This window comes from Erythrolamprus reginae, chromosome 4 (assembly GCF_031021105.1).
Source record: "Erythrolamprus reginae isolate rEryReg1 chromosome 4, rEryReg1.hap1, whole genome shotgun sequence".
NCBI classification, from domain to species: Eukaryota; Metazoa; Chordata; class Lepidosauria; order Squamata; family Dipsadidae; genus Erythrolamprus; species Erythrolamprus reginae.
Window position 1 is genome coordinate 35351231 of NC_091953.1, and position 24670 is coordinate 35375900.

The 24670-nt window shown below is 39.6% G+C and overlaps 1 protein-coding gene across 2 annotated transcripts in view; it reads left to right on the forward strand.

The window, feature by feature from the left end:
- The window catches only part of F5 (coagulation factor V), a 70735-nt gene that overhangs the window by 26718 nt on the left and 19347 nt on the right, over nucleotides 1–24670 (forward strand). Inside the window, exons 8-15 of one of the 2 annotated variants that reach the window (XM_070749970.1) lie at nucleotides 3027–3204; nucleotides 5124–5226; nucleotides 7402–7613; nucleotides 8872–9022; nucleotides 9243–9455; nucleotides 14423–16376; nucleotides 21297–21456; nucleotides 23704–23940. In XM_070749970.1, the coding sequence (XP_070606071.1) occupies nucleotides 3027–3204; nucleotides 5124–5226; nucleotides 7402–7613; nucleotides 8872–9022; nucleotides 9243–9455; nucleotides 14423–16376; nucleotides 21297–21456; nucleotides 23704–23940 (3208 nt within the window). The remainder of the gene's footprint in view (nucleotides 1–3026; nucleotides 3205–5123; nucleotides 5227–7401; nucleotides 7614–8871; nucleotides 9023–9242; nucleotides 9456–14422; nucleotides 16377–21296; nucleotides 21457–23703; nucleotides 23941–24670) is intronic. The other variant, XM_070749971.1, reaches the window with a different exon arrangement.

Genomic DNA, 24670 nt, shown 5'->3' on the forward strand with positions numbered 1-24670 from the left:
CTAAGTGGAAGAATGAAAGAATGAAAAATTCATAGTACAAGTTCATTCACAATACTCTCATAGTTCCATTCTCTTTCCAATAAATCACAATCTCATTCACTTCTTAAATTTAGGAATTAAAATTTCTGTCGCAAAGATTTTCCAAAAGATCTTAGAGATTCTCAAGATGACATATTGTCACAAGAAGAATCTCTTGCTACTCTTTCAATTTTTAAAATCATGTACAATGAGAGGAGAGCAATTCTAAAAAGAAAAAAAAAGATATCTGTGGAAAATTAAAGCATCGTATCCTTTAGCACTTTTTCCTTTTTTGTTCTGAAATTAATTTCCTTGTCCTGGATTAACTATATAGTGTGTCATTAGAAGGATTCAAATTTTCAAATATAGGCGGTGACTGTATTATTTTTGAGTTTTATCATAAGTGTAAAAAATCACAAGAAACTGAAGAGGCTGTTGATGCAGCCAGTTAAAACAATAAAACTGGAATTCAGTACCCATCAGCCCTGTCAGAATGGTCAAGGGTTAATGATAATAAGAGAGGTGTCTGACCAGAGTTAAGAATGAAAGTGCTATTATCCTCGAATACAGCTCATCTGTTTGGAACCCATATTGCATCTTAGACATCAACACCCTTGAAAATGTCCAAAGATACTTCACCAGAAGAGCCCTTCACTCCTCCACTCGAAACAGAATACCCTACGAGACTAGACTTTCAATCCTGGGCCTAGAAAGCCTAGAACTAAGACGCCTTAAACATGATCTAAGTATTGCCCACAAGATCATATGCTGCAACGTCCTGCCTGTCGGCGACTACTTCAGCTTCAACCACAACAACACAAGAGCACACAACAGATTTAAACTTAATATTAACCGCTCCAAACTTGACTGTAAAAAATGTGACTTCAGTAACCGTGTTGTCAAAGCGTGGAACTCATTACCGGACTCCATAGTGTCATCCCCAAACCCCCAACACTTTACCCTTAGATTATCTATGGTTGACCTATCCAGATTCCTAAGAGGTCAGTAAGGGGCGAGTACAAGTGCACTAAAGTGCCTTCCGTCCCCTGTCCTATTGCTCTCCTATACCTTTCTTCTATTCCTATATCTCTTCTTCTATTCTTTCATTGATATGTTCTATTACTATATCTTCTTTTCTATTCTTTTATAGATATATTTTACTATGAGTATCTCCTTTATAACCTTCATCGTGTATTTTACTGTGTGTGTGTGTGTGTGTGTGTGTGTATATATACAGTGATCCCTCGGTTAGCGCGGGGGTTACGTTCCAAGACCTCCCGCGCTAACCGATTTCCGCGTTATACTGGATGCGGAAGTAAAAACACCATCTACGCATGCGCGCCATTTTTTTCATGGCCGCACATGCGCAGATGGTGGAGTTTGCATGTGGGCGGCGGGGAAGACCAAGGGAAGGTTCCTTCAGCTGCCCAACAGCTGATCTGCTCCGCAGCGCGGAGCCGAAGATGAGGTAAAGGCAAAGGGGAAACTGAAGCTTTCTCCTGTGACAGGGAGGGAATTCCGGACAGCCCTATCCCTTCAACAGGAAGGCGGGACTGGCACCGCTTCTTCTTCTTCTTCTCGCTCGGGAAGATGAGACAATCGCCGTCGCCCGTCCTCGTTCCCGCCCTTTCCCACCCCGTCCGTCTTTTCCTATCCAAACGCGCTCTAGTCACGAAACTTCTGGCAAGTCGTGCTCAGTTGGCAGCCTCCTATGCCCCCGAAGGTGCAACCCCGAGACGGGAATTGTGGAGGAGGTTGGACGTCCGAAACAAACGTGCTGTGTGTGCGTGTGAGGAGAGGGTAGGTGGTGGATGGTGCGCGTGCGTGCGGGAAATGATCCTCGCAAGCTTTTAAATTAAAGAAACATAGAAACATAGAAGACTGATTATTATTTTGATTATTTTATTATTAATTATTTTCTAATTAATATTTTTTGAAAAACCGCGTTGCAGCGTTTCGCGCTAATCGAGAACGCGCAAATCGAGGGATCACTGTATTTGTTTTCGTAGATTTTCACGGGTACAGGTATGACGGTCTTGGCAGTGTTTGCCTTAGAACAAGGACAGAAACACCAGCTTGAAGATGACGAGTGAGACCTCGTCGAAACGTCGCCAGAAATTTCCAAATCCTACAGGGGAAGAAACCCAAATATACCAAGACCGTCACTGAAACTCTCATTGTGTATTGGACTAAATAAACAAACAAATAAACAAATAAACAAATAAACAAATAAACAAATAAACAAATAAACAAATAAACAAATAAACAAATAAACAAATAAACAAATAAACAAATAAACAAATAAACAAATAAACAAATAAACAAATAAACAAATAAACAAATAAACAAATAAACAAATAAACAAATAAACAAATAAACAAATAAACAAATAAACAAATAAACAAATAAACAAATAAACAAATAAACAAATAAACAAATAAACAAATAAACAAATATCATTGAGAGCAGTGGTTCTCAATTTAGGGGTCGGGACCCCATGGGGTTAAATGACCATTTCACAGGGGTCACCTAGGACCATGGGAAAAGATACATTTCCCATGGTGTTAGGAACTAAAGCTTCTATTCTGGCGCCTTGGACCATATTTTTACAATCCGACCAATCAGGCATTTACTGTGAGGTGTCCCTCCGACCTTCTTGCCAATCAGCTTAAAGCTCTGTTGGGAGAATTGGGGCTAGATTTATGGTTAGGGACACCACAACATGAGGAATTGTATTAAGGGGTCGCGGCATTAGAAAGGTTTAGAACCACTGATTTAGAGGGTCAAAGGTCCATCACCAGATTCTATACTTATTTGGACATCCATGTATACAACTTTTTTTGGGGGGGGAGGGCTACTACATTGTACATAGGCTAGTTGTTTATCATGTAGAGTTGTAAAAACTGACCTACCCACTCATGCAAAATTCTGGGTTGTTGGGTTTTTTGGTGTTTCTATATAAGAAATCTTATTAATGTCTATTTTTTTTCCTTTTCTCAATTCTATAGAAGATATAAAACTCAGTATCTGGATAATTTTTCAAATTTTATTGGCAAGAAATACAAAAAGGCAGTTTTCAGGCAATATAAAGACAGCAGCTTCACTAAACCGACCTATACCATTTGGCCCAAAGAACGTGGAATTCTGGGCCCTGTTATCAGAGCTGAAGTCAGAGACACAATAAGTGTAAGTATCGATGAACAAGTAGAAGGTAAATAGATTACAATCTCATTTTATTTCATTTGCCCACAGCTTTAAATATATTTTGCTTCTGCAATATATATATATATGATCCTAATTGATATCAAGGTCATCACATGCAACTACCAATGAAAAGTAAAGGAACTTGGATAAGAATAAATGTTCATATTGATTTCTATGAAAGTTAGACAATTTCTGTAATTTAAACCATCTGTCTGTTATGGAGTTCTATTTACAGTGGTACCTCGGTTAACAACCACAATCCGTTCCGGAAGGTTAGTTGTTAACTGAAATGGTCATTTATCCGAAACAATTTTCCCCATAGGAAATAATGGAAAAGGATTTAATTGATTCCCAGTCTTTAGTTCAATAATAAACAGTGTACAAATACAATTGAATCCAATTATTTAAATAGTTAAACTAAAACATTATAAAAGTTAAATATCAAAATCATTCGCTCAAACACAAACCAAGCATACTAAGCATTCAGTGGCTAGAAGCTGGGATCTAATGACTCCAAGCCTGGCAGCATAAATAAGTCTTCAAGTTCTTATGAAAGGCAAGGACAGTTGGGGCAGTACGAATGCAGAGGGCTGGGGCCCCCACGGAGAAGGCTCTTCTCCCAGATCCCGCCAAATAACGTTGTCTAATTGATGGGACCTGGAGAAGGACGACTCTGTGGGACCTGACCAGACGCTGGGATTCATGCGGCAGAAGGTTGTCATGTAGGTAATCTGGTCCAATGCCATATGTATATAAAAAGGTATGCCCATGTTTCACCATCACTCCGCAGTCTGCATTGGCTGCCGATCAATTTCCGGTCACAATTCAAAGTGTTGGTCATGACCTTTAAAGCCCTTCATGGCATCGGACCAGAATATCTCTGAGACCGCCTCCTGCCGCACGAATCCCAGCGACTGATTAGGTCCCACAGAGTGGGCCTTCTCCGGGTCCCGTCAACTAAACAATGTTGGTTGGCGGGCCCCAGGGGAAGAGCCTTCTCTGTGGCGGCACCGGCCCTCTGGAACCAACTCCCCCCGGAGATTAGAACTGCCCCTGCTCTTCCTGCCTTCCGTAAACTCCTTAAAACCCACCTTTGCCGTCAGGCATGGGGGAACTGAAACATCTCCCCCTGGGCACGTTTAATTTATGCATGGTATGTCTGTGTGTGTGTCTGTTAGCATATGGGGTTTTTAAATATTTAAATATTTTAAATTTGTCTGATTGCTTATGATTTGTTTCTACATGTTGTGAGCCGCCCCGAGTCTTCGGAGAGGGGCGGCATACAAATCTAAGTAATAAATAAAAATAAATAAATAAAATAATGTTAGCAATTTTTTAAATAAAAACCAGCTGCATTGTGATTTATTTGCTTGCTTACTTGCTTACTTACTTACTTACTTACTTACTTACTTACTTACTTACTTACTTACTTACTTATTTACTTATTTATTTGATTTGTATGCTGCCCCTCTCCATAGACTCGGGGCGGCTAACAACAGTAATAAACAGCATGTAACAAATCTAATGTTTAAAATAATTAAAAAACCCTTATTAAAGCCAAACATACACACAAACATACCATGCATAAATTGTATAGGCCTAGGGGGAAAAGGATAGTTCAGTTCCCCCAAGCCTGATGACAGAGGTGGGTTTTAAGGAGCTTACGAAAGGCAAGGAGGGTGGGGGCAATTCTGATCTTCGGGGGGAGCTGGTTCCAGAGGGTCGGGGCCGCCACAGAGAAGGCTTTTCCCCAGGGTCCCGCCAGACGACATTGTTTAGTTGACGGGACCCGAAAAAGACCGACTCTGTGGGACCTAACCGGTCGCTTGGATTTGTGCGGCAGATGGCGGACCCGGATGTATTCTGATACTAAACATATATTGGATTTCTGTTTTAAACAGATTGTATTCAAAAATTTGGCCACTCGACCTTACAGCATTTATGTGCAAGGAGTTTCTGTTTCAAAAGATGCAGAAGGAGCTATTTATCCTTCGGATTCCAAAGGTTGGTTAGGAATTATTTCTACCTTTCTTCTCTGCTGTTCTGTGATTACTTGTGTGTCTTCCCAATAGGCTCATGAAACGCCTGGTCTTATTGTTGACTCCATTTTAAATAATAACAAGAAAGTGGAAATCTATTTTAAGAACTTTTCAATTAATTATAAACAATAAACTAAGAATCAGAAAGAGAGGCAGGATCATTTTGGTGAGCAGCTGCATCACTGCTCAAAACAGGAACTCTTGTTTAACTATCTCTCGCAGATAGCTGCCTACCCTCCAGATAAATACATCCAATGAAGGAACCTACCATCTCTTTTGTAAGAGCAGTGATGGTCAATACTGCAGGCTACTTCTGTTGATGGCTGGCTGCCTGCAATTTTGGCAGTTTGAATCTCATCAGGCTCAAAGTTGATCCATCCTTCCGAGATGGGTAAAATGAAGATCCAGATTGTTGGGGGTAATATGCTGACTCTTAGAGAGGGCTGTAAAGTGGTATGTAAGTCTAAATTCTATTGCTATTACAGCTGGTTCTCATTTTGAACTGTTTTTTTACTGGCGTTGTATTGGAATGGAATGAGAACTGAGCCTCCAGTTGTCCTTACTAAGTAAACCAGACAGGAAACCTGATAAGATGAGCTAATTCTACTTTATTGTAAAAGTATATTAACTGACTCTTGAAAGTATGAAAATACAATTCCCTCCCCATCTCTTTTACAGCCCAAGGAACCAGGGTGTCTTCCCACCCGTTATCCACTTTAAGCTATTATGCTTTCTCTTATCTGACTGTTCCTTGAAAACAGAGCCAATCGCTCAAGGTCTTTCCCATATTCCATTACATCAATAGACCACACAGTTCATTGAATGACCTTTGGCTAATGTTAAACATGTATACTACTACGCTAAGCCATAGTTCCCTTAATAATATTTTGGTAAAATCTAATTATTGGATAAACTTGGTTTGTAAATTGCAATAAAAACCTTTTCTCATCAAAACTAACAAACTCCAGTAATACCTCGTCTTACAAACGCCTCGTCATACAAACTTTTCGAGCTACAAACCCGGGGTTTAAGGTTTTTTTGCCTCTTCTTACAAACTGTTTTCACCTTACAAACCCACCACCGCCGCTGGGATGCCCCGCCTCCAGACTTCCGTTGCCAGCAAAGCACCCGTTTTTGTGCTGCTGGGATTCCCCTGAGGCTCCCCTCCATGGGAAACCCCACCTCTGGACTTCCGTGTTTTTGTGATGCTTCAGGGAAATCCCAGCAGTGCAAAAAGGGGCGTTTTGCTGGCAACAGAAGTCCGGAGGTGGGGTTTCCCAGTGAGGGGAGCCTCAGTGAAATTGCAGCATTGCAAAAACACAGGGGTCCGGAGGTGGGGTTTCGAGGACTTTGGTGTTTTTGTGATGCTACGATTTCACTAATGCTCCCTTCGCTGGGAAACCCCACCTCCAGACTTCTGTTGCCAGCGAAGTGCTCAGTTTTGTGATGCTGGGATTCCCCTGCTGGGATTCCCCTGCAGCATCACAAAAACACAGAAGTCTGGAGGTAGGGTTTCTCATGGAGGGGAGCCTCAGGGGAATCCCAGCAGCGTATAAGCGGGCACTTTGGCTGGCAAAAGGGGTGAGTTTTGGGCTTGCACGCATTAATTGCTTTTCCATTGATTTCTATGGGAAACATTGTTTCGTCTTACAAACTTTTTACCTTAAGAATCTCACCCGGGAATCAATTAAGTTTGTAAGAAAAGGTATCACTGTAGTTTAGAATGAAATATGAACCAAACTCTTATCCTGTAACTCAGCCTATTTACATAATTTTCATTGTGAAAATAAAATGAGGGGTTATCCGTTGTGTACAATATAAATGTTAAAAAAGAAATAACATCCAGAAACATAAAAACAGGTATAGAAAACAAAACAATTAAGTAACTAAGTTTTTATATAATAATCGAAGTACAGACAATACAATAGCAAGATCTAAATTGTTTCATTCTTTGGTCTGCATGGAGTTTTACTTTACTTGCTTTTGGTAAAGAACTATAATTCTCCAGGTGTTGTTGAACAGCAATTGAAAACATGCTTCATTATTGACCACTCAGTCTGTAGTTTCTCTATAGAAAATTGAGCAGCAACTAAAGATTTTCATGTTCCTTACATGATCTTTTTTTGCCTTTATGTTTCAGAGAATATAACTCAGGGCAAAGCAGTTGAACCAGGTGACGTCTACACATATAAATGGACTGTGCTTGATACAGATGAACCCACAGCAAAGGATTCTCAGTGCATTACTAAGTTATATCATAGTGCTGTGGATATGACCAGAGATATTGCCTCAGGACTGATTGGGCCACTTCTGGTTTGTAAACGCAAGGCGCTCGACAGCAAGGGAGTACAGGTATTGTCAACTGCTTCAATTGAGAGAGAAGAATGATTGACACAACTTACTTAGATTCAAAGACAGTATGGCTCTACAATTATCATTTACTGGGGAACCCCAGGAGCTGGTATGGCTTTGTCTTCCTTTTCAACGTGGGCTTTCAATCTGGATTGTCAGGCTCCCCAGATTTAAAAATCTTTTAAATTTTTAAATTTAAAAGATAACGATAAGAGACGTCAAGTATTCCTCCCCCCTCACCAAAGCCTGGGTAAAGAGCTAGGTCTTTATGGCCCTTCTAAACAACAGAAAAATAAGGGGTCATATGGATCTTAGGGGGAACCTCATTCCAGGGGGCATCTGCTATTACAGAGGTGAGGTTTCGAGATCCTGATAAAATATGTTGCTTAACACAGCCACAGGTGTTCTTCGTTATTTTCTATAATACTTGTGCAGTTGTTCCCTCCTTGTCATAAACCTATGCCTGCGAGCATCTATGAATCCCTCTTCCTCCGAGTCTAATGAGGATGATGACTCACTGATGGGGTAATTAGCTAATGGGCTGCCTGTAACTACCTCATTGTCAGGCTGAAGTCTTCATGTGGAGTTAGAGAATTCAGCCTGACACAACACAAGGGGGGATGGGAGGGGTAGTGAGTAGTCAGAGGGGAAAGTTACTAGACACAACCAAAGATTCCTTTCTCCAAGCCAAGGCCACCGTTTGTTCTGTCTCAACTGAAGTGAAGAAGTTGATAAGCCCCTGCACACAGACTGGCTCTCGTGATGAACTCGTGGGTGTGGGGGATGTAAGATGAACCTTAATCTAGGTGGGATTCCGGGAAGGATTCAGAATCGAAATGACAATGGCGTAGCTAACATGGTTCTGTTAATAAATCAAGCTCTGATTGAGAGAATTGGACTGGGACTTGGTTTATTTCTCAGATGCTATTTAGAACGCTGACACTCATCATCCGATCCTGCTTCACTCCCAGAATCTTCCCTTGACACAGAAGCTTCACTGTCCGAAGCTGTTGGCAGTAAAAACGATCTCTGATAACGTGAGGATTCTCCCAAACCAACCCCCACAGTCCTCGGAGCAGGAGCTGGCCCAGAGCCCACCACAACACTAAACAATCCCCTTTTGTTGGTCATTTCACCTTTATTTCATTCGAATGTTATGCACCAGGCTGCTATACTTCTTAAAACAAGGAAATGCATGTCAAATGAGGTATCATTCCATTAGTTGAACTAGATCTGTTTTCTGCCTATTGTTGTGCAGAAAAAAGCTGATGTGGAACAGCACGCTGTCTTTGCAGTGTTTGATGAAAACAAGAGCTGGTACTTGGAAGACAATATCAAGAAATACTGCAGCAATTCCTCCACTGTTAAGAAAGATGACCCTAAATTTTACAAGTCCAACATTATGTACAGTGAGTATCAGCCTAAGGCACTATTATGTTTTGTGTTATCTCAACACCATTAAGATTAAACAAATAATGAAAATAAAAATAAATATGGAAAATATGCTATTTTTACAATACTAATTTTATATCTTTAATTCTAAAAATGTTTAACTATTGAGATTCATATTTTTTTTGAGTAGCTATTCTTAAGATTGCACTCCTAATTGCATTTTAAATTTTATTTTAGCTCTCAATGGCTATGCATCGGATAGAACAGATATTTTGGGGTTTCGTCAGTCTGAAATTGTTGAATGGCATCTCACCAGCGTAGGTACAATGGATGAGATTATTCCAGTACATCTTTCTGGTCACACCTTCTTATTCAAGGGAAAACATCAAGATATTTTAAATCTTTTCCCCATGAGTGGTGAATCAGCTACTGTAACCATGGACAATCTAGGTAAATAACAATAGCTCTGTGTTTCATTCTTTATTAATTTTCAGACTGTATAGAGAGTTCTATATTTGAGCTCTTGCCACATTAAAAACTTTATAAAATTCATTCCATCAAATAGCATAAAAAACACTGAAGAGAATTAAAATAAAACTAGCATGGATTAAAATAAAGCATTATCAAATTATAGGTGAAATCAGTATCAGGAGTCTTTCTGATTATAAGGCTGCAAAAATTTATGTAAGTGACAAGTTATTTATTTGTCCACTCCGCAAGTCTGCTTTTTGCTTTCTTTTTTAAACTTTGTCTAGGCATTTATACAATGTAAATTCTTCTCAGCTCTACTTTATGGGAGCTTGCAAATATCTATTGAAAATAACATTTAGAACCACTTTCTACTTAAGAACCTGAGCCTGGAAAAATTTCCCGGGAAATTTGAGAGTGGCACAAAGGCCCGGCCAGTTTCCTGCCATTCCCCCTTTAATCCAGGCCATCTCGGGCTTTTCTGGGCTGCCAGAGGAGCCTTTTGGTGGCGCTTAAGGAGGCTTTGGCAGTCCAGAACGAACAAAGCATTTTCCTTTCTCTGGACTCTTGGAGAGGGAATAAACCTCTGCCAGTGCTCAGAGAAAAGAAATGCTCCCTTTGTTCTGGGCAGCGACTGCCCTCCTCTTCTTCCTCCTCCTCCTCCCACCCAAATTCCGAGCTTTTATTTCTTTCCTAATGGGTTTGCATGCATTATTTACTTTTACATTGATTCCTATGGGAAAAATTGCTTCTACTTACAAACCTTTCTACTTAAGAACCTGGTCACGGAATGAATTAAGTTCTTAAGTAGAGGTACCACTGTAATGTCTAACTATAGAGTTTATATCTTTCCTCAAAATAAAACAATAATAAAGCTTAAAAGGAAAAAAAATGAGGGCTAGATGCAGTTATGAAGCCTCATCTTGCACATTGCTGTCTTTGAGGTGGTAATGGGTAGAATATGTTTGTGATTGTTGTTGTGTTTATATCTCTATTTTTTGTATCTGTTATTTTTCCATGGCATATTAGAAAGCCTTTCCTATCTTAGTATCTTCTTGTCATTCTGGACTTCTTTCACAACTCCTACTCAATTTGACTTTACCATACTATTTTACTAACATAGGGTTTTTTGGTTTTTATTTTATTTTTATATATACATCAACATCAATACATGAACAGTGTGGCATCTGGGTATCATTCCTTTTGATACAAATAACAATAGTAATATCAATAATATTTGTTACATTGACTAAGCTTATATCTTCCTAGTAGTAATGCTCCTATTTGCGTTAAGATATAAACTTTCATTATTTAATTATTTAACATTCAATGTATCATTCTAATGCCAATTACAACATTAAGCATGCATAATACTACCTTTCAAACTCTAATTTCCATTTAATTCTTTAATTTATTTTATTTAATTAGGCCATCCTTACTAATCCTAGTATAGTACACATGTTGCATTAAAATATAATCCCCTTATTCCATCCTGACAACAATCACCATATTATTTAAACATACATATTAAATCCATCTTCAACCTCTAATCTTCCATCTATTTATTACTTTTATAATATGTGTATCTTTATTCCTACTTCTAACTTTTAATTAGACCCCATTATATTAAAAAAAGAAAAGGGGAAAATACCAAGAACAAACATTTCCTTTGTGTCCATCATCTCTTATTTGTTTTAATATTTCAATTATTATTTGGGGGTTGTTGGGGTTTTGTTTTTTTTTGCATACCACCAATAGTATGCAAAAGATCCTCTTGGATCTTTGTCTGCATTTTTACTATTTACTACTTACTATTTACTATTTACTATTACTAAAACTCTCATTGTTGTTCTGTCGAGCTCTCTGGAAGAATCCTCCCAAAAATGCACAGATACAATTTCAGACACACACACGTTTGAAAATTCAAAACAATGTTCTTTATAATGAAAATTCATTGAAACCAAGCCCTCTTTTGGTATAGCAAAGAGCACTCGTCTCCAACCAAATTTGTGCAAGTCCCTTATCAGTTCAGTGATACAGTACTTAGCTTGCAGTTGTGAGGCAATTCACAGTCCTTCTTCTTTCACAAAGTGAAACACACTTTGCTCTGGTTTAGTTTCAAAGCGGGGAAAAATCAGCACACACAAAAAGTCAAAGTCAGTAAAGCAGTCACGAAACACAACGATCAGATAATCCTCCACAATGGCCAAACCCACAGGCTGCTATTTATAGCAGCCTCACTAATTACCACAGCCCCACCCAACCACAGGTGGCCTCATTTTCTTTGATAATAATCTCTCAGTTGTTGTTGCCTATGCATCGCTCTCCGCATGCGTGGCTGTATCATTAACTCTTGTTCTGAATCCAAGGAGGAGCTAGATAATTGATTTCCTTCTGAGCTATCTGACACACTCTCCTCCTCCCTGTCACTCATGTCTTCTTGGTCAGAGGAGCCTTCATCATCAGATTCCACCTGGGGCAAAACAGGCCTGTAGCATGTGGATGTCTCCCCCACATCCACAGTCCTTGGGGCAGGAGCTGGGCCAGAGCTAACCACAACAATTGTGTATTGGAGAAAATAAATAAATAAAAATAAATAAAATATTCCCCCAATTTGTTTCATTAATCATTATAGTCTTTATTAGCTTTTCTTCTTGTTTTGCTTGTTGATTGATCTATTCTGTCTTTTCCTCCATTCTTTCCATTGTCTCCTCCCTCTCCTGAACTTTTTGGTCTTTATTCATTGTTTCTCGTAGAATATTTTCTATTTTCCCATCTATGCTTTGCATTAAATTGTTTATCTCCCTGGAGTTTTTTGTCATAGAGTCTTTAATGCTTTTGAACATGAACAATATTTCATTTGAACTTCTACTCATTTCCCCCATATGGAGCATCTTATCTTATTTTAATAAGGTCCACTTTTGCTCAATAGTTCAACAACCATATGTTCAAGACTAATGTTGCTCCTCAAATAATACTTTAGTCATAGTTCTTTTGTATCCCATGGTTATTCAATCAGACATTAAAGTAATCCAGGAAGCTCTCCAAATGTCTTCTTATGTCCCCTCTATAAGTTTAGTCATATATCAACATTCAAAAATGTCTTTACAGTAGTACCTCTAGATACGAGTTTAATTCGTTCCAGAAGGGAGCTTGTATGTTGAACAACTCGTATCTGGAACAAATGGCTTTAGACTTTGTTTTTCCCCTCCGAGATAACCAGAAGCAAGGATTCTTGCGCCACCTAGTGGACGCTCGGCTCGTATCCTGAATTTGAGCTCGGGTCTGGAACAGAAATTTCTCTCCCCTCGTGGCTTGTAACTTGGAATACTCGCATGTGGAGCAGCTCGTATCTAGAGGTACTACTGTACTTAGATATCTTCCTTGTTCTCACAATTGGACCTCCCAAAGTCATAAAATAGATCAGTATAGAACAGTAATCACTGCAATGTCAGCTGGACATCTATATTTCATATTTGTATTGATTTTTTTGAAAAAAATATGAACACACACTCAACATAAAACAGGTGCTCTGTGAGTAGTGTCCACCACCAGACAAGCATTCGCACCCCACCACCAAATCGGAGGTGTTTCTAGCATATACCATTTTAACTCAAGAGCAAAATATCTGTTTACATTTTATAGAGTATAGAATAAATGTACAATTTATTCCTTGTAGCTTGGTCTCGGATTCTACTCGCCATATATCATCTTACCTTGTCCCATCGTCCCATCAGTTGTCACAAGCCAGTTTCATTAACTGAATTCATCCTTTTATCCATAATCTCAAATTGAATTTGTTCTACCGTGTACCGGTACCAATTTTGCATTGTCCATTTTGTCGCATCCTTCCAACCCAAGACTATGACCGTTTGAGCGCTTTCTATCGCTGCTTGTTTTATTGCTCTAAATTCTCCCATCGCATTGCTTTTAACTAATACTGCCATTTCCTTAATAATTATCCATCGTATATTTAATATCCTATTAATATCCTCTTGTACTTTTTGCCAAAAATTCTGCACATCTCTTCAGTTGGACATCTAGACTAACATTGTTAATGGATTGCAGAACTTACATCACTAATCAGGTATAAGCAAACTATGAAACACAAGTGGTCTATCTAATATTGTGCCTACCGTCTGTTGTGATTCAGCCTGGGGCTCCTCAGGGACCGGCTGGATCTCTGCCAGATCCATGCCCAGAGGAGGAGGGCAGTGAACAGGAGAGGGAGGACCAGGCAGATGGGGGAAAGGACGTCAGGAAGAGGAGGAGGGAGAGCAGCCTGAGACCCCCCGGGGGGGGCTCTCCCCAGCTAGTAGCCTGGATTCATTGGATGAAGACGCACAGGCTATAATAGACATGAGGCAGCGACGTGCAGCTCAAAGACGGGGCCAATTAGAAAGGTATTTCCATCCCTGAATTGGCAACAGCTGGGTTTGGGTGTGGTTCTCCTCAGCAGGGTTGAAAAGGCAGGCCCGCCCTTACAGTCTTGTGGAGAGTTATCAACTGGGAGTCCTGTGACCTTGCTTCGATTCTTGGCGTCTCTGATCTTGGCTTGTGGCCTAGAAGTCTGGAAGACTTGGGGGAGGCGTGGGTTTTATTATCTCCAGCGTTGTTTTTGCCAGCAAGAATCCTGTTTTATTGCCTGGCCTTCGTGAAACCTCTGTGAAGTTCCAGTGTGTTCCTGTCTGTAAGAACAGTTTTTGTTACCTGTGTTTGCTTTGAATTATATAAACTGCCTTTGCTTTTTACCAGTGTGTCTGGCTACTCTTTTTGGTTGGTGTTGGCGTCTGGGGGGACCCAGACAGAACACCGTCCCTGTCCTATTCTCTACTTTTTATCATTACTTACCTAATGTTTTATATGTACAAATTATCACCCTATAATTGTTTGACAAATAAATAAATAAATAAAATAAATAAATAATATGAATTATTTTGAATTTTCAGGAACCTGGCTTCTGTCATCATGGGGTTCCCGAGAGATGAGCAATGGCATGAGACTGAGATTTTTGGATGCCAATTATGACAATGAAGATGATGGAAATGAAAAAGAGGAAGAAGATGATGATTATAATATTGATGCCAACATTGTTCGTTTTAGCTCTTCAGAAGTAACAGGAAAAAAAGAGAAGGACCTCAGAAGTGTAGTATCAGACACAGAAACAGATGAGATTGCAAAAGAATTGGGATTCTTAGATTACGAGGATAATGAAAAAGAGTCAAGCAATGAACAGATAGAGGAGGATGAAGAACAACTTATGATAGCTTCAATGCTTGGGCTTCGATCATTTAATGGATCGGTTGCTGAAGAAGAAGAAGAATGGAATCTCACAGCTCTAGCTTTACAAGAAGATGCCTATACTACTGGTGATGGTTCTTTAAACTCTCATCTAGTGTTGAATAACAGTAGTGATGCTATGCATGGCAATGAAGAATTGAGAACTCAGAATAACTCTTACGTAACTGCACCTGAGACAATCTATGCTAATTATACATCTTCAGCAGGAGAAATTTTAATTTCTAATCTCACCGCAGGGATTGGCAGCTTGCTATCTAAGAAAAGCCAAATTGAAGAGAATATTACTCAGATTTCAGATAGCTACAAGCAAAGGCTTGCTGCTGAATATTTAAAAACCGATAGAGGACTTCAGAGTAAAGATACAGAGGATTTAATGTCCCTTGAAATAATCTCTTCCATGAAGGAGCAAGAAGAAAATACACTTGAAAAAGATATTTGGGTTAAAAGGAGAGAAAGTCAAGTTCTGACAGAAGCAACTTTGCATGCTCTTAAAGAGATGTATGCGCTACTGCTTCATGTACAACAAAAGAGAAATCTTTCTGCTTTCAATATCACAAGTAAGGACGTGAAATTTCTTTCTAGTACAGAAAATGACTCTACCGTAGATAATTCAAAAGCCAATTACTATTCATATGATTATGATTATGATTATAAAGAAGAAGAAGCAACAGCAGCAACAAATGTTGAGTTTCCCAGAATTATAACGAATATAACTTCAGCTGATAAAGAAACAGTGAAAAACAATGAATCTGAACCAAACCTTGTTTCTGCACCTTCTATAACACCACAATCTGAAAATTTGACTTCAGGTGCCACATTAGATAATTTTGTTTCTACAACAATTTCAAAAACTACAAAGACTTGGAAAAGTCCATCTCACCAGAGAAAGAAATGCCTCACTAAAAACACAGACGTGGAATGGAATGTTGTCACCAAGAAAGAAAATTATGCTATAGTAGCAGATATCACCAATGATGTTGATAACAAATTCCAGAACAGCAGCAGGAATGCTTCATTTTATCAAGAAAATGCCTTGTTCCCTGGCAAAAGAAACGAGAAAACAGATAACCCTAATGGTCAACTGGAGTTGGGCCAACCAGGAATTAATAACAAACATGACACCCAGAATGATGAGAACTGCACTATAAATATATTTCAACCTTTTCTAAAAGTCCAACGAAAGAAAAAAAAGTCAAACGTTTTAACTCCGAGGACTTCCAAGCCTCTAGGGTTACCTGGAAATCTCAACAATTCCCAACTTTCCAATCAAACCAACTACACAAAGTTGTTCAATGGGGCCAAATTGACGGGAAAACAGGACAAGCCACTTGTTACAGTAGGTCTTCCAGGGGAAGATGGTGACTATCAGGAATATGAGATAGAGAATACAGACAATGATGAGAGTACCAGTGGTTCATTCGAATATGAGTTAATGTATTATGATAATCCATATACCACAGATTCTCGACTTGACAGTAATGCTGCACGTAATCCTGACGACATAGCTGGACGCTACCTACGTACTATCAACAGAGGAAACATAAGGAGGTACTACATTGCAGCAGAAGAGGTTTTGTGGGACTACGCCCCATTCAGAAAAAGGTTTGACTGAATTATTTCTTTTTAATGATTGCTCATTTTATATTGGTGGCTTAACAATAACATGAATGAATGAATGAATGAATGAATGAATAATAGATTCTTTAACATCTTAGAAACATAGAAACATAGAAACATAGAAGACTGACGGCAGAAAAAGACCCCATGGTCCATCTAGTCTGCCCTTATACTATTTCCTGTATTTTATCTTACAATGGATATATGTTTATCCCAGGCATGTTTAAATTCGGTTACTGTGGATTTACCAACCACGTCTGCTGGAAGTTTGTTCCAAGGATCTACTACTCTTTCAGTAAAATAATACTTTCTCATGTTGCCTTTGATCTTTCCCCCAACTAACTTCAGATTGTGTCCCCTTGTTCTTGTGTTCACTTTCCTGTTAAAAACACTTAGCATGTAAGATGTTAAAGAATCTATTATTTATTCATTCATTCATTCATTTATTAGATTTGTATGCTGCCCCTCTGACTCATGAACAAGCGTAATTTGTTATAATGAAGTGCTAGATATGAAGAATTGGACCGTTCAGATGTAATTCAGATGTAATTACAGAAATAAAGTAGCGTCTCAATTATCCGTCCTTCGGTAATCCGACACTCTGGGTTATCCGATGTCGTGGCTGCTTGGGGGCATGGCTGTAGGCATTTCTGTGCCCCCCCCAGAACCCCCCCCAAACATGACAGTCATGACAGGGAAGCAAGCTGGGAGGAGGGAAGCGAGCTAGGGAGAGAGAGAGAGAGATGGGGCCAGAAGTCAGCAAGCCTATTTGCCAATGACTCTAAAGTGTGCAATAGGGTTGATATTCCTGGAGGCATCTGTAATATGGTAAATGATTTAGCTTTACTAGATAAATGGTCAAAGCAATGGAAACTGCAGTTTAATGTTTCCAAATGTAAAATAATGCACTTGGGGAAAAGGAATCCTCAATCTGAGTATTGCATTGGCAGTTCTGTGTTAGCAAAAACTTCAGAAGAGAAGGATTTAGGGGTAGTGATTTCTGACAGTCTCAAAATGGGAGAGCAGTGTGGTCGGGCGGTAGGAAAAGCAAGTAGGATGCTTGGCTGCATAGCTAGAGGTATAACAAGCAGGAAGAGGGAGATTGTGATCCCCTTATATAGAGCACTGGTGAGACCACATTTGGAATACTGTGTTCAGTTCTGGAGACCTCACCTACAAAAAGATATGGGCAAAATTGAACGGGTCCAAAGACGGGCTACAAGAATGGTGGAAGGTCTTAAGTATAAAACGTATCAGGAAAGACTTAATGAAATCAATCTGTATAGTCTGGAGGACAGAAAGAAAAGGGGGGACATGATCGAAACATTTAAATATGTTAAAGGGTTAAATAGGGTTCAGGAGGGAAGTGTTTTTAATAGGAAAGTGAACACAAGAACAAGGGGACACAATCTGAAGTTAGTTGGGGGAAAGATCAAAGGCAACGTGAGAAAATATTATTTTACTGAAAGAGTAGTAGATCCTTGGAACAAACTTCCAGCAGACGTGGTTGGTAAATCCACAGTAACCGAATTTAAACATGCCTGGGATAAACATATATCCATTGTAAGATAAAATACAGGAAATAGTAAAAGGGCAGACTAGATGGACCATGAGGTCTTTTTCTGCCGTCAGTCTTCTATGTTTTCTATATTAAGCTAGAGAGAGAGAGCCAGGGACAGAAGCAGGCGAACTAGAGAGAGAGAGAGAGCTGGGAAAAGAGGCCCGCAAGCTAGAGAGAGAGAGAGGGAGAGAGAGAGAGAGTCGGGGACGGAAGTGGGCGAGCGGGAGAGAAAGAACAGGGAACGGAAGCGGGAGAGAGAGAGAGAGCGCTGAGGAAGGAAGCATCGAGAGAGGGAGAGAGAGAGAGAGAGAGATGAGGAGGGAAGCAGTACAGTAGACTCTGGATTATCTGACATTTTGGTTATCCGACTATCAGCCCGCCCATTTATGTCAGATAACCAAGACTCTACTGTATAACAAATTTAGAACTATGGAATCCAATCTGGATCGATGATTTCCAAGTTCCTTTTCTATCTCATTCATGCCAAAGCCTTTCAAAAAAAGTTAGGCTTCTGATATCATCTAAATCCAACACAACCTCATTTTAATTTATATTAAAAAATTGTAATTGAGGTTTATTGTAGATTGAAAATTCTATTTTCTATAACTCAAAATACTTTTACCTAGCTATTTGCTTAAAAAATACTATAACCACAGTGCGCATGTTTTAACTGAAGTTTTTTGACAGTGTGTTATGAAAATGTACCCGTTTTTTAGTACTTGTGTTTTGGTATTGCTTTTTTGGAATTTTGAATACATCATGGTTGAGTTAGAAATTATCTGTTCAGCAGTCCAACGCAAATGGCATGGGAACACACTAGAGCTAATTCTGAAAAAGTCCCAAACCATGATATTTAAGAACCACAACAGTGTTTTATGAATCCAGGCACTACAATTTATAAACTATTGTATGTACTTCAAGCATTTGTGTAACTATTTATTAGCTTCTAGCATTAAGAAAAGAACTAAATATCAATTCAATATTTTATTAATATTATTCACAATTAAGTGGAACAAAAGGGTAATGTTTGTAGCTGGGATTCATGCTTACTTTTATCAAAGAGGAGCCCCCTTTGTTAGATTAGGAACTAAAGTTTGTAAAGCTGCTCATCTCACACGAAGTGACTGAGTGTCATATAAAACAACAGAAAAACTATCTATCCATCCATCCATCCATCCATCCATCCATCCATCCATCCATCCATCCATCCATCCATCCATCCATCCATCCATCCATCCATCTATCTATCTATCTATCTATCTATCTATCTATCTATCATGGTTGGCTTAAGGCCAGCTCCTGTGGCTGCTGATTTTGATGCTGAGGAGTGGGAGCCATCTGTTTACAGAAGACCAGTGTGGCTGGAGGACGAATCAGACAGTGAACCAGAAGCAGAGACAGGGAGAAAAATGGAGCAGGAAGGGGCTGGAGAGACAGAGAGGGGAAGGGAGTCAGTCAGATCTCCAGCCAGAGGTTCATCTGAATCAGAAGGGGAAGAATTAATAAACAACCCTATTCTGAATGCTCGGGTGCGGAGAATGCTGGGAAGAGAAGGGCAGCTGTGCAAATGCAGAAACAAATTATAGGTCACAGGTGATAAGACTTAATGGTGCTGCTGCAACATTGAAAAAGGGGAGGATTGGAGTGATTTGTATGGGAGTGTATCGTTCAGCGTTGAGAAAAGTTTGATGAATTGTGGTTTGGTGCTTGCTGTGGATTTCTGGACATTCTGACATTCAAATTGTGAGTTATTGCTGGCTGCTGTAAGCCTGGAAGGCTCCTGCACTGACTAGAGTAATTAACTCTGACCTATTGACTACTTAAACTCACATTGCTCTGAAACTTTGTGGTTTGCAGTTTTCTGAACATAAAGTACAATCCTTGTTTGATTTTTACAAATCTGAGTGTGTGTCTTTGATTAATTACTTTGTTCTTGGGTGGCTCGAGGCCAGGCAGAACACTATCTATCTATCTATCTATCTATCTATCTATCTATCTATCTATCTATCTATCTATCTAATCTATCTGTTCTGCCAGGTTCTCTGGTAGGAGCCTCCCGAAAATTCAAGGGTACAAATTGCAGACACACACACACACACACACACACACACACACATTTGAAAATTCAAAACAATGTTCTTTATCACAACATTCAAAATATTGCAAAGAGCACTCGTCCCAAAACAACTGGGTAGTCTGTACAATTTCCCTTAAGCAGTCATTAAGTACTTAGCTAGCAGCTGTGAAGAAACTTCACACCCCTTCTTCTTCCAACGAAGTGAGACACACACACACGTTGCTCTGCTTTGGTTTCAAAGGCGTGAAAAATCAAGAAACAAAGTCCAAAAAACAGCAACACAGGATTCCTGAAGAACTGGGATCAGATACTCTTCCACAACGGCCAAACCCACACGCTGCTATTTATAGCAGCAGCCCTAATTACTGAAGCCCCACCCAACCACAGGTGGCCTCATTTTCTCTTGTAATAATCCTTCAGTTGTCTCCTATGCATCACTCTGTGTCATTAATTCTTGTTCAGAATCCAAGGATGATACATATGATTGATCTCCTCCTGGGCTGTCTGCCAAACTCCCCTCTTCCCTGTCACTCATGCTTCCTTGGTCAGAGGAGGCTTCATCAGCAGATTCCATCGGGAGCAAAACAGGCCTGCGGCATGTGGATGTCTCCCCCACATCCACCTGCACATTCCTTGGGGCAGGAGCTGGGCCAGAGCTACCCACAACACTATCTATCTATCTATCTATCTATCTATCTATCTATCTATCTATCTATCTATCTATCTATCTATCTATCCACATTAAAAGATAAATATTATAAAAATGAACATACAAACCGTAGGCAAAGAGAAGATAGGAGTAGTCACTTCAACAATGGAATCATCTGAGCATATCACTGGTGACAATGGACCTGATTATAATGGTTGGCAATTGGCTGGGTTCATACAACTCACAACAATTCATAGTCTGTGATTTATGAATTATAATATAATATGTTATGATAAAGTATAATAATGTTAATAATAGGTAACCAAAAGTAAAAATGGCAAATATAGTCTAAGCATCTGACCAATGTGTTGAACCATAATATTAATAAAAAATGAACAAAAATGCAAAATTCAATCTAAAGATCTGGCTGACTGCGACCAACTGTAATAATAATAATAATAATAATAATAATAATAATAATAATGATGATGATGATGATGATGTCTGCCCATTGTAGACCTTAGGGAAATAGGTAGACAAAAATGCCAAGTACTTCATATATAGTATATGCAAATTTTTAAAAATTCAGAGTTCTTTCCTTCCTGAAATCTTCCATAGTACAGCGAGAAGTCGCCCAATCAGGACCACATTCAAAAAAGCTATTTTCCGAAGTTATCTTGATGATACTTTCCAGACACCTAGCACTGGAGGAGAATATGAAAAACATCTTGGTATACTGGGTCCTATCATTAGGGCTGAGGTGGATGATGTAATCCAAGTAAGTCAATGTTTCAAATATTTTAATAAAAGAGTACTTTGGATGTTTAACAACATTAAACACGAAAAATGTTTGAAAAGCAATAAATACAGTCAATTTTTAAAAGATTTTAAAAAGCCTATTTCAAATTGGTGTATATTGCAAATCATATGTTAAGTAATTAAATCATTTAAAAAAGGATGTAAGAAATTTGCCATAGACAATACTGGAATCAAATTAGTGCTTTTCACATTATATGGGATGAGCACCAGCAGAAATAAGGCCAACTAACATACTGGAAACATACGAGCAGACCTGAGCCCCCCTGCCTGCATGCCAGGCATGTACACCGGCGTGTGCTCCCGGCCCATTCCGGTAGGGCCGGGAATAGTCACCCTCCACTGTTTATAGCCCTCAGTAAGCATATTGCCCCTAACAATATCTCCGGGACCGCCTTCTGCCGCACGAATCCCAGTGACCAGTTATGTCCCACAGAGTTGGCCTTCTCCAGGTCCCGTCGACGAAACAATGTCATCTGGCAGGACCCAGGGGAAGAGCCTTCTCTGTGGTGGCCCTGACCCTCTGGAATCAACTCCCCCCGGAGATAAGGATTGCCCCCACCCTCCTTGCCTTTCACAAACGCCTTAAAACCCACCTCTGCCGTCAGGCGTGGGGAAATTGATTCCCCAATTATGGTCCGTTTCCGTTTTATGTATGGTTTGTCTCAGATGTATGACTGTTTTTTACATTAAGGGTTTTAAATTGTTTTTTAATCATTGGATTTGTACTGTTTTGTTGTTGTGAGCCGCTCCGAGTCTCCGGAGAGGGGCGGCGTATAAATCTAATAAATAAATAATAAATCTGAGTCCTCATTTTACTGACCTCAGAAGGATGGAAGGCTGAATCAACCTTGAGCGGTGAGATTTAATTTGCCAAATTGCAAGCAGCCGGCAAGCAACAGAAGTAGACTGCAATACTGCATCCTAACCACTATACCACTGTGGCTCCTTTAAACTGTTTTGGGACAAGGGTCACACATAGATATAGATGACTGGATCCAAAGAAAAAGTCAATTAGATTTAATATACAGGTGTAAGCTTTCCCAATCGGTATCTGTTGGACAGTGTTGTGCTTCAGAGTGTGATTGTGGTGTAGACAACAGATTTCCTGATGCTTTGCCAACAACTGTGGTGAAATTTTCAAAGGCAAAGTGTCTATGGTATAGATCAGTGTTTCCCAACCTTGGCAACTTGAAGATATTTGGACTTCAACTCCCAGAATTCCCCAGCCAGCGAATGCTGGCTGGGGAATTCTGGGAGTTGAAGTCCAAATATCTTCAAGTTGCCAAGGTTGGGAAACACTGGTATAGATCACTGACAATTGAGGAAGAACTTATTGGGTTCTTGCCCTTATAGCCAGGTGTCCTGACTGCTGATGGCTGTTTAGCTGAGCTTGGTTTGGACTGGTGCAGGTTGGTAAGAGTTGGCCTCTGATTGATTGTGTTGGATCTTTGCTTGAATGAAGGACTACATTCTTACGGTAAATAACTATTCTTTATTAACGAGGAGTAACGGTTACAGAACTAAACAAAAGACAACATGGCCGTGCCTGGCACCTATATATATGCCGGGCTGCCAGGCTCAGCTAACCAATCACATTATGGTATTCTTCCGCCCAAGGAATATGGGGTGGGTACAAGGCTTAACTGTCCTCTGGACACAACACCCCTTCCCACCTGGTTGGTGCACACAAAATCCTCTAAATAAGCGGGACGCTTGTGTGTCCTTGCTGAACGGCGGGGTTTGCCCCCTGATAGGGGCAAGGATGATTCTGTTTCTGTAGACAATGGTTGTGGTAGATCTTCTGTGTGTATTTCCTGGTGTAAAGGTTGCGGTATTGGTCTTTGATACTGATTGTCCAGGGAGGGAGTGATCTCTGTATAGTCGGATGGTGTGGAGATTGTTTATGCTCAATACTAATTGTTTACTTTGATATTATTGGTTCCTGAGTAGATCATTGTTTATCCTGACTGGTCATTTTGAGCATATACAGATTAAGCACTCTAAAAATAACCAAAGTAAAATAAAATAAAATAAATGATAAAATAATTTGTGTGCAACTTCAAGGTACGACATGGTACTTTGAAACACTCTACTACAATCTCCGACAGAAACTCAGGCTATAAAACTGCAAACAGTTAAAACTCTTCTTTGCATCCTTTTTTTAAAAAAACCCTCTGTATTAATCATTGACTGCTCAACTCTCTAGGTTCAGTTCAAAAATTTGGCCTCTAGATCATTTTCGCTTCATGCTCATGGCCTTCTTTATGAGAAATCTTCTGAAGGCAGAAGCTATGATGACCAGTCTCCTGAATTGTTCAAAAAGGACGATGCAATCCTGCCGAACAGCACATACACATATGTCTGGCAAGTCACCAAACGGTCAGGACCAACAGACAACACAGAAAAATGTAAAACATGGGCCTATTACTCTGCTGTACATCCGGTAAGATAAATGCCATAGAATATTTTTTTTAAATAAAACTTTTCATATAATACATTTTATTTAACCTTAAAGAATAATATACGAGGGTCGCCCGGAAAGTAACGCATCACATTTTTTTTCTTCAACAATTATTTATTGAACACAGTGAAACTTATGTACAAGAAAGAATGATGTTTCTTCTATACTCCCTATTTTTCCACGTAATCTCCGACAGTGTTCCCTCTAATTTTTTTGGGGGGTGGGCGGAAAAGTATAGTGTCTGAGCGGCAGTCCCTTTGGAACTGAGCGGCACAGAAATAATAAATAAATAAATAAATAAACAAACAAACAAACAAATAAAAAACCCACCCTGTTTTGCCTCAGAGAATTTCAAAATAAAATACTGTACTGTGTGTCTGAGCTCATAATAGGGCAACTCTATCAATATCAAAATGCCACTTAAATAGTTGAGCTAGTTTCAAACTAGATTTTGATTTTCTTTCTCTCTTCCTTCCTCCCATTCTTTTTCTTTCTCTTTTCCTTCCTCTCTCTTTTCTATCTGTTTCTCTCTCTTCCTCTCTCTCTCCTTCCCTCTCACTCTTTCCCTCTCGGCTTCTGGGCAGGTTTGGAAAACTCTGAGTTGATGATGATTTTTAAGTAAGCGATTGCTCACTGCTCAGCTTAGAGGGAACTATGATGTCCGTCCCCTTCTATGGCCTTCCCCCAGCGACATACATGGGCGTGTATGACC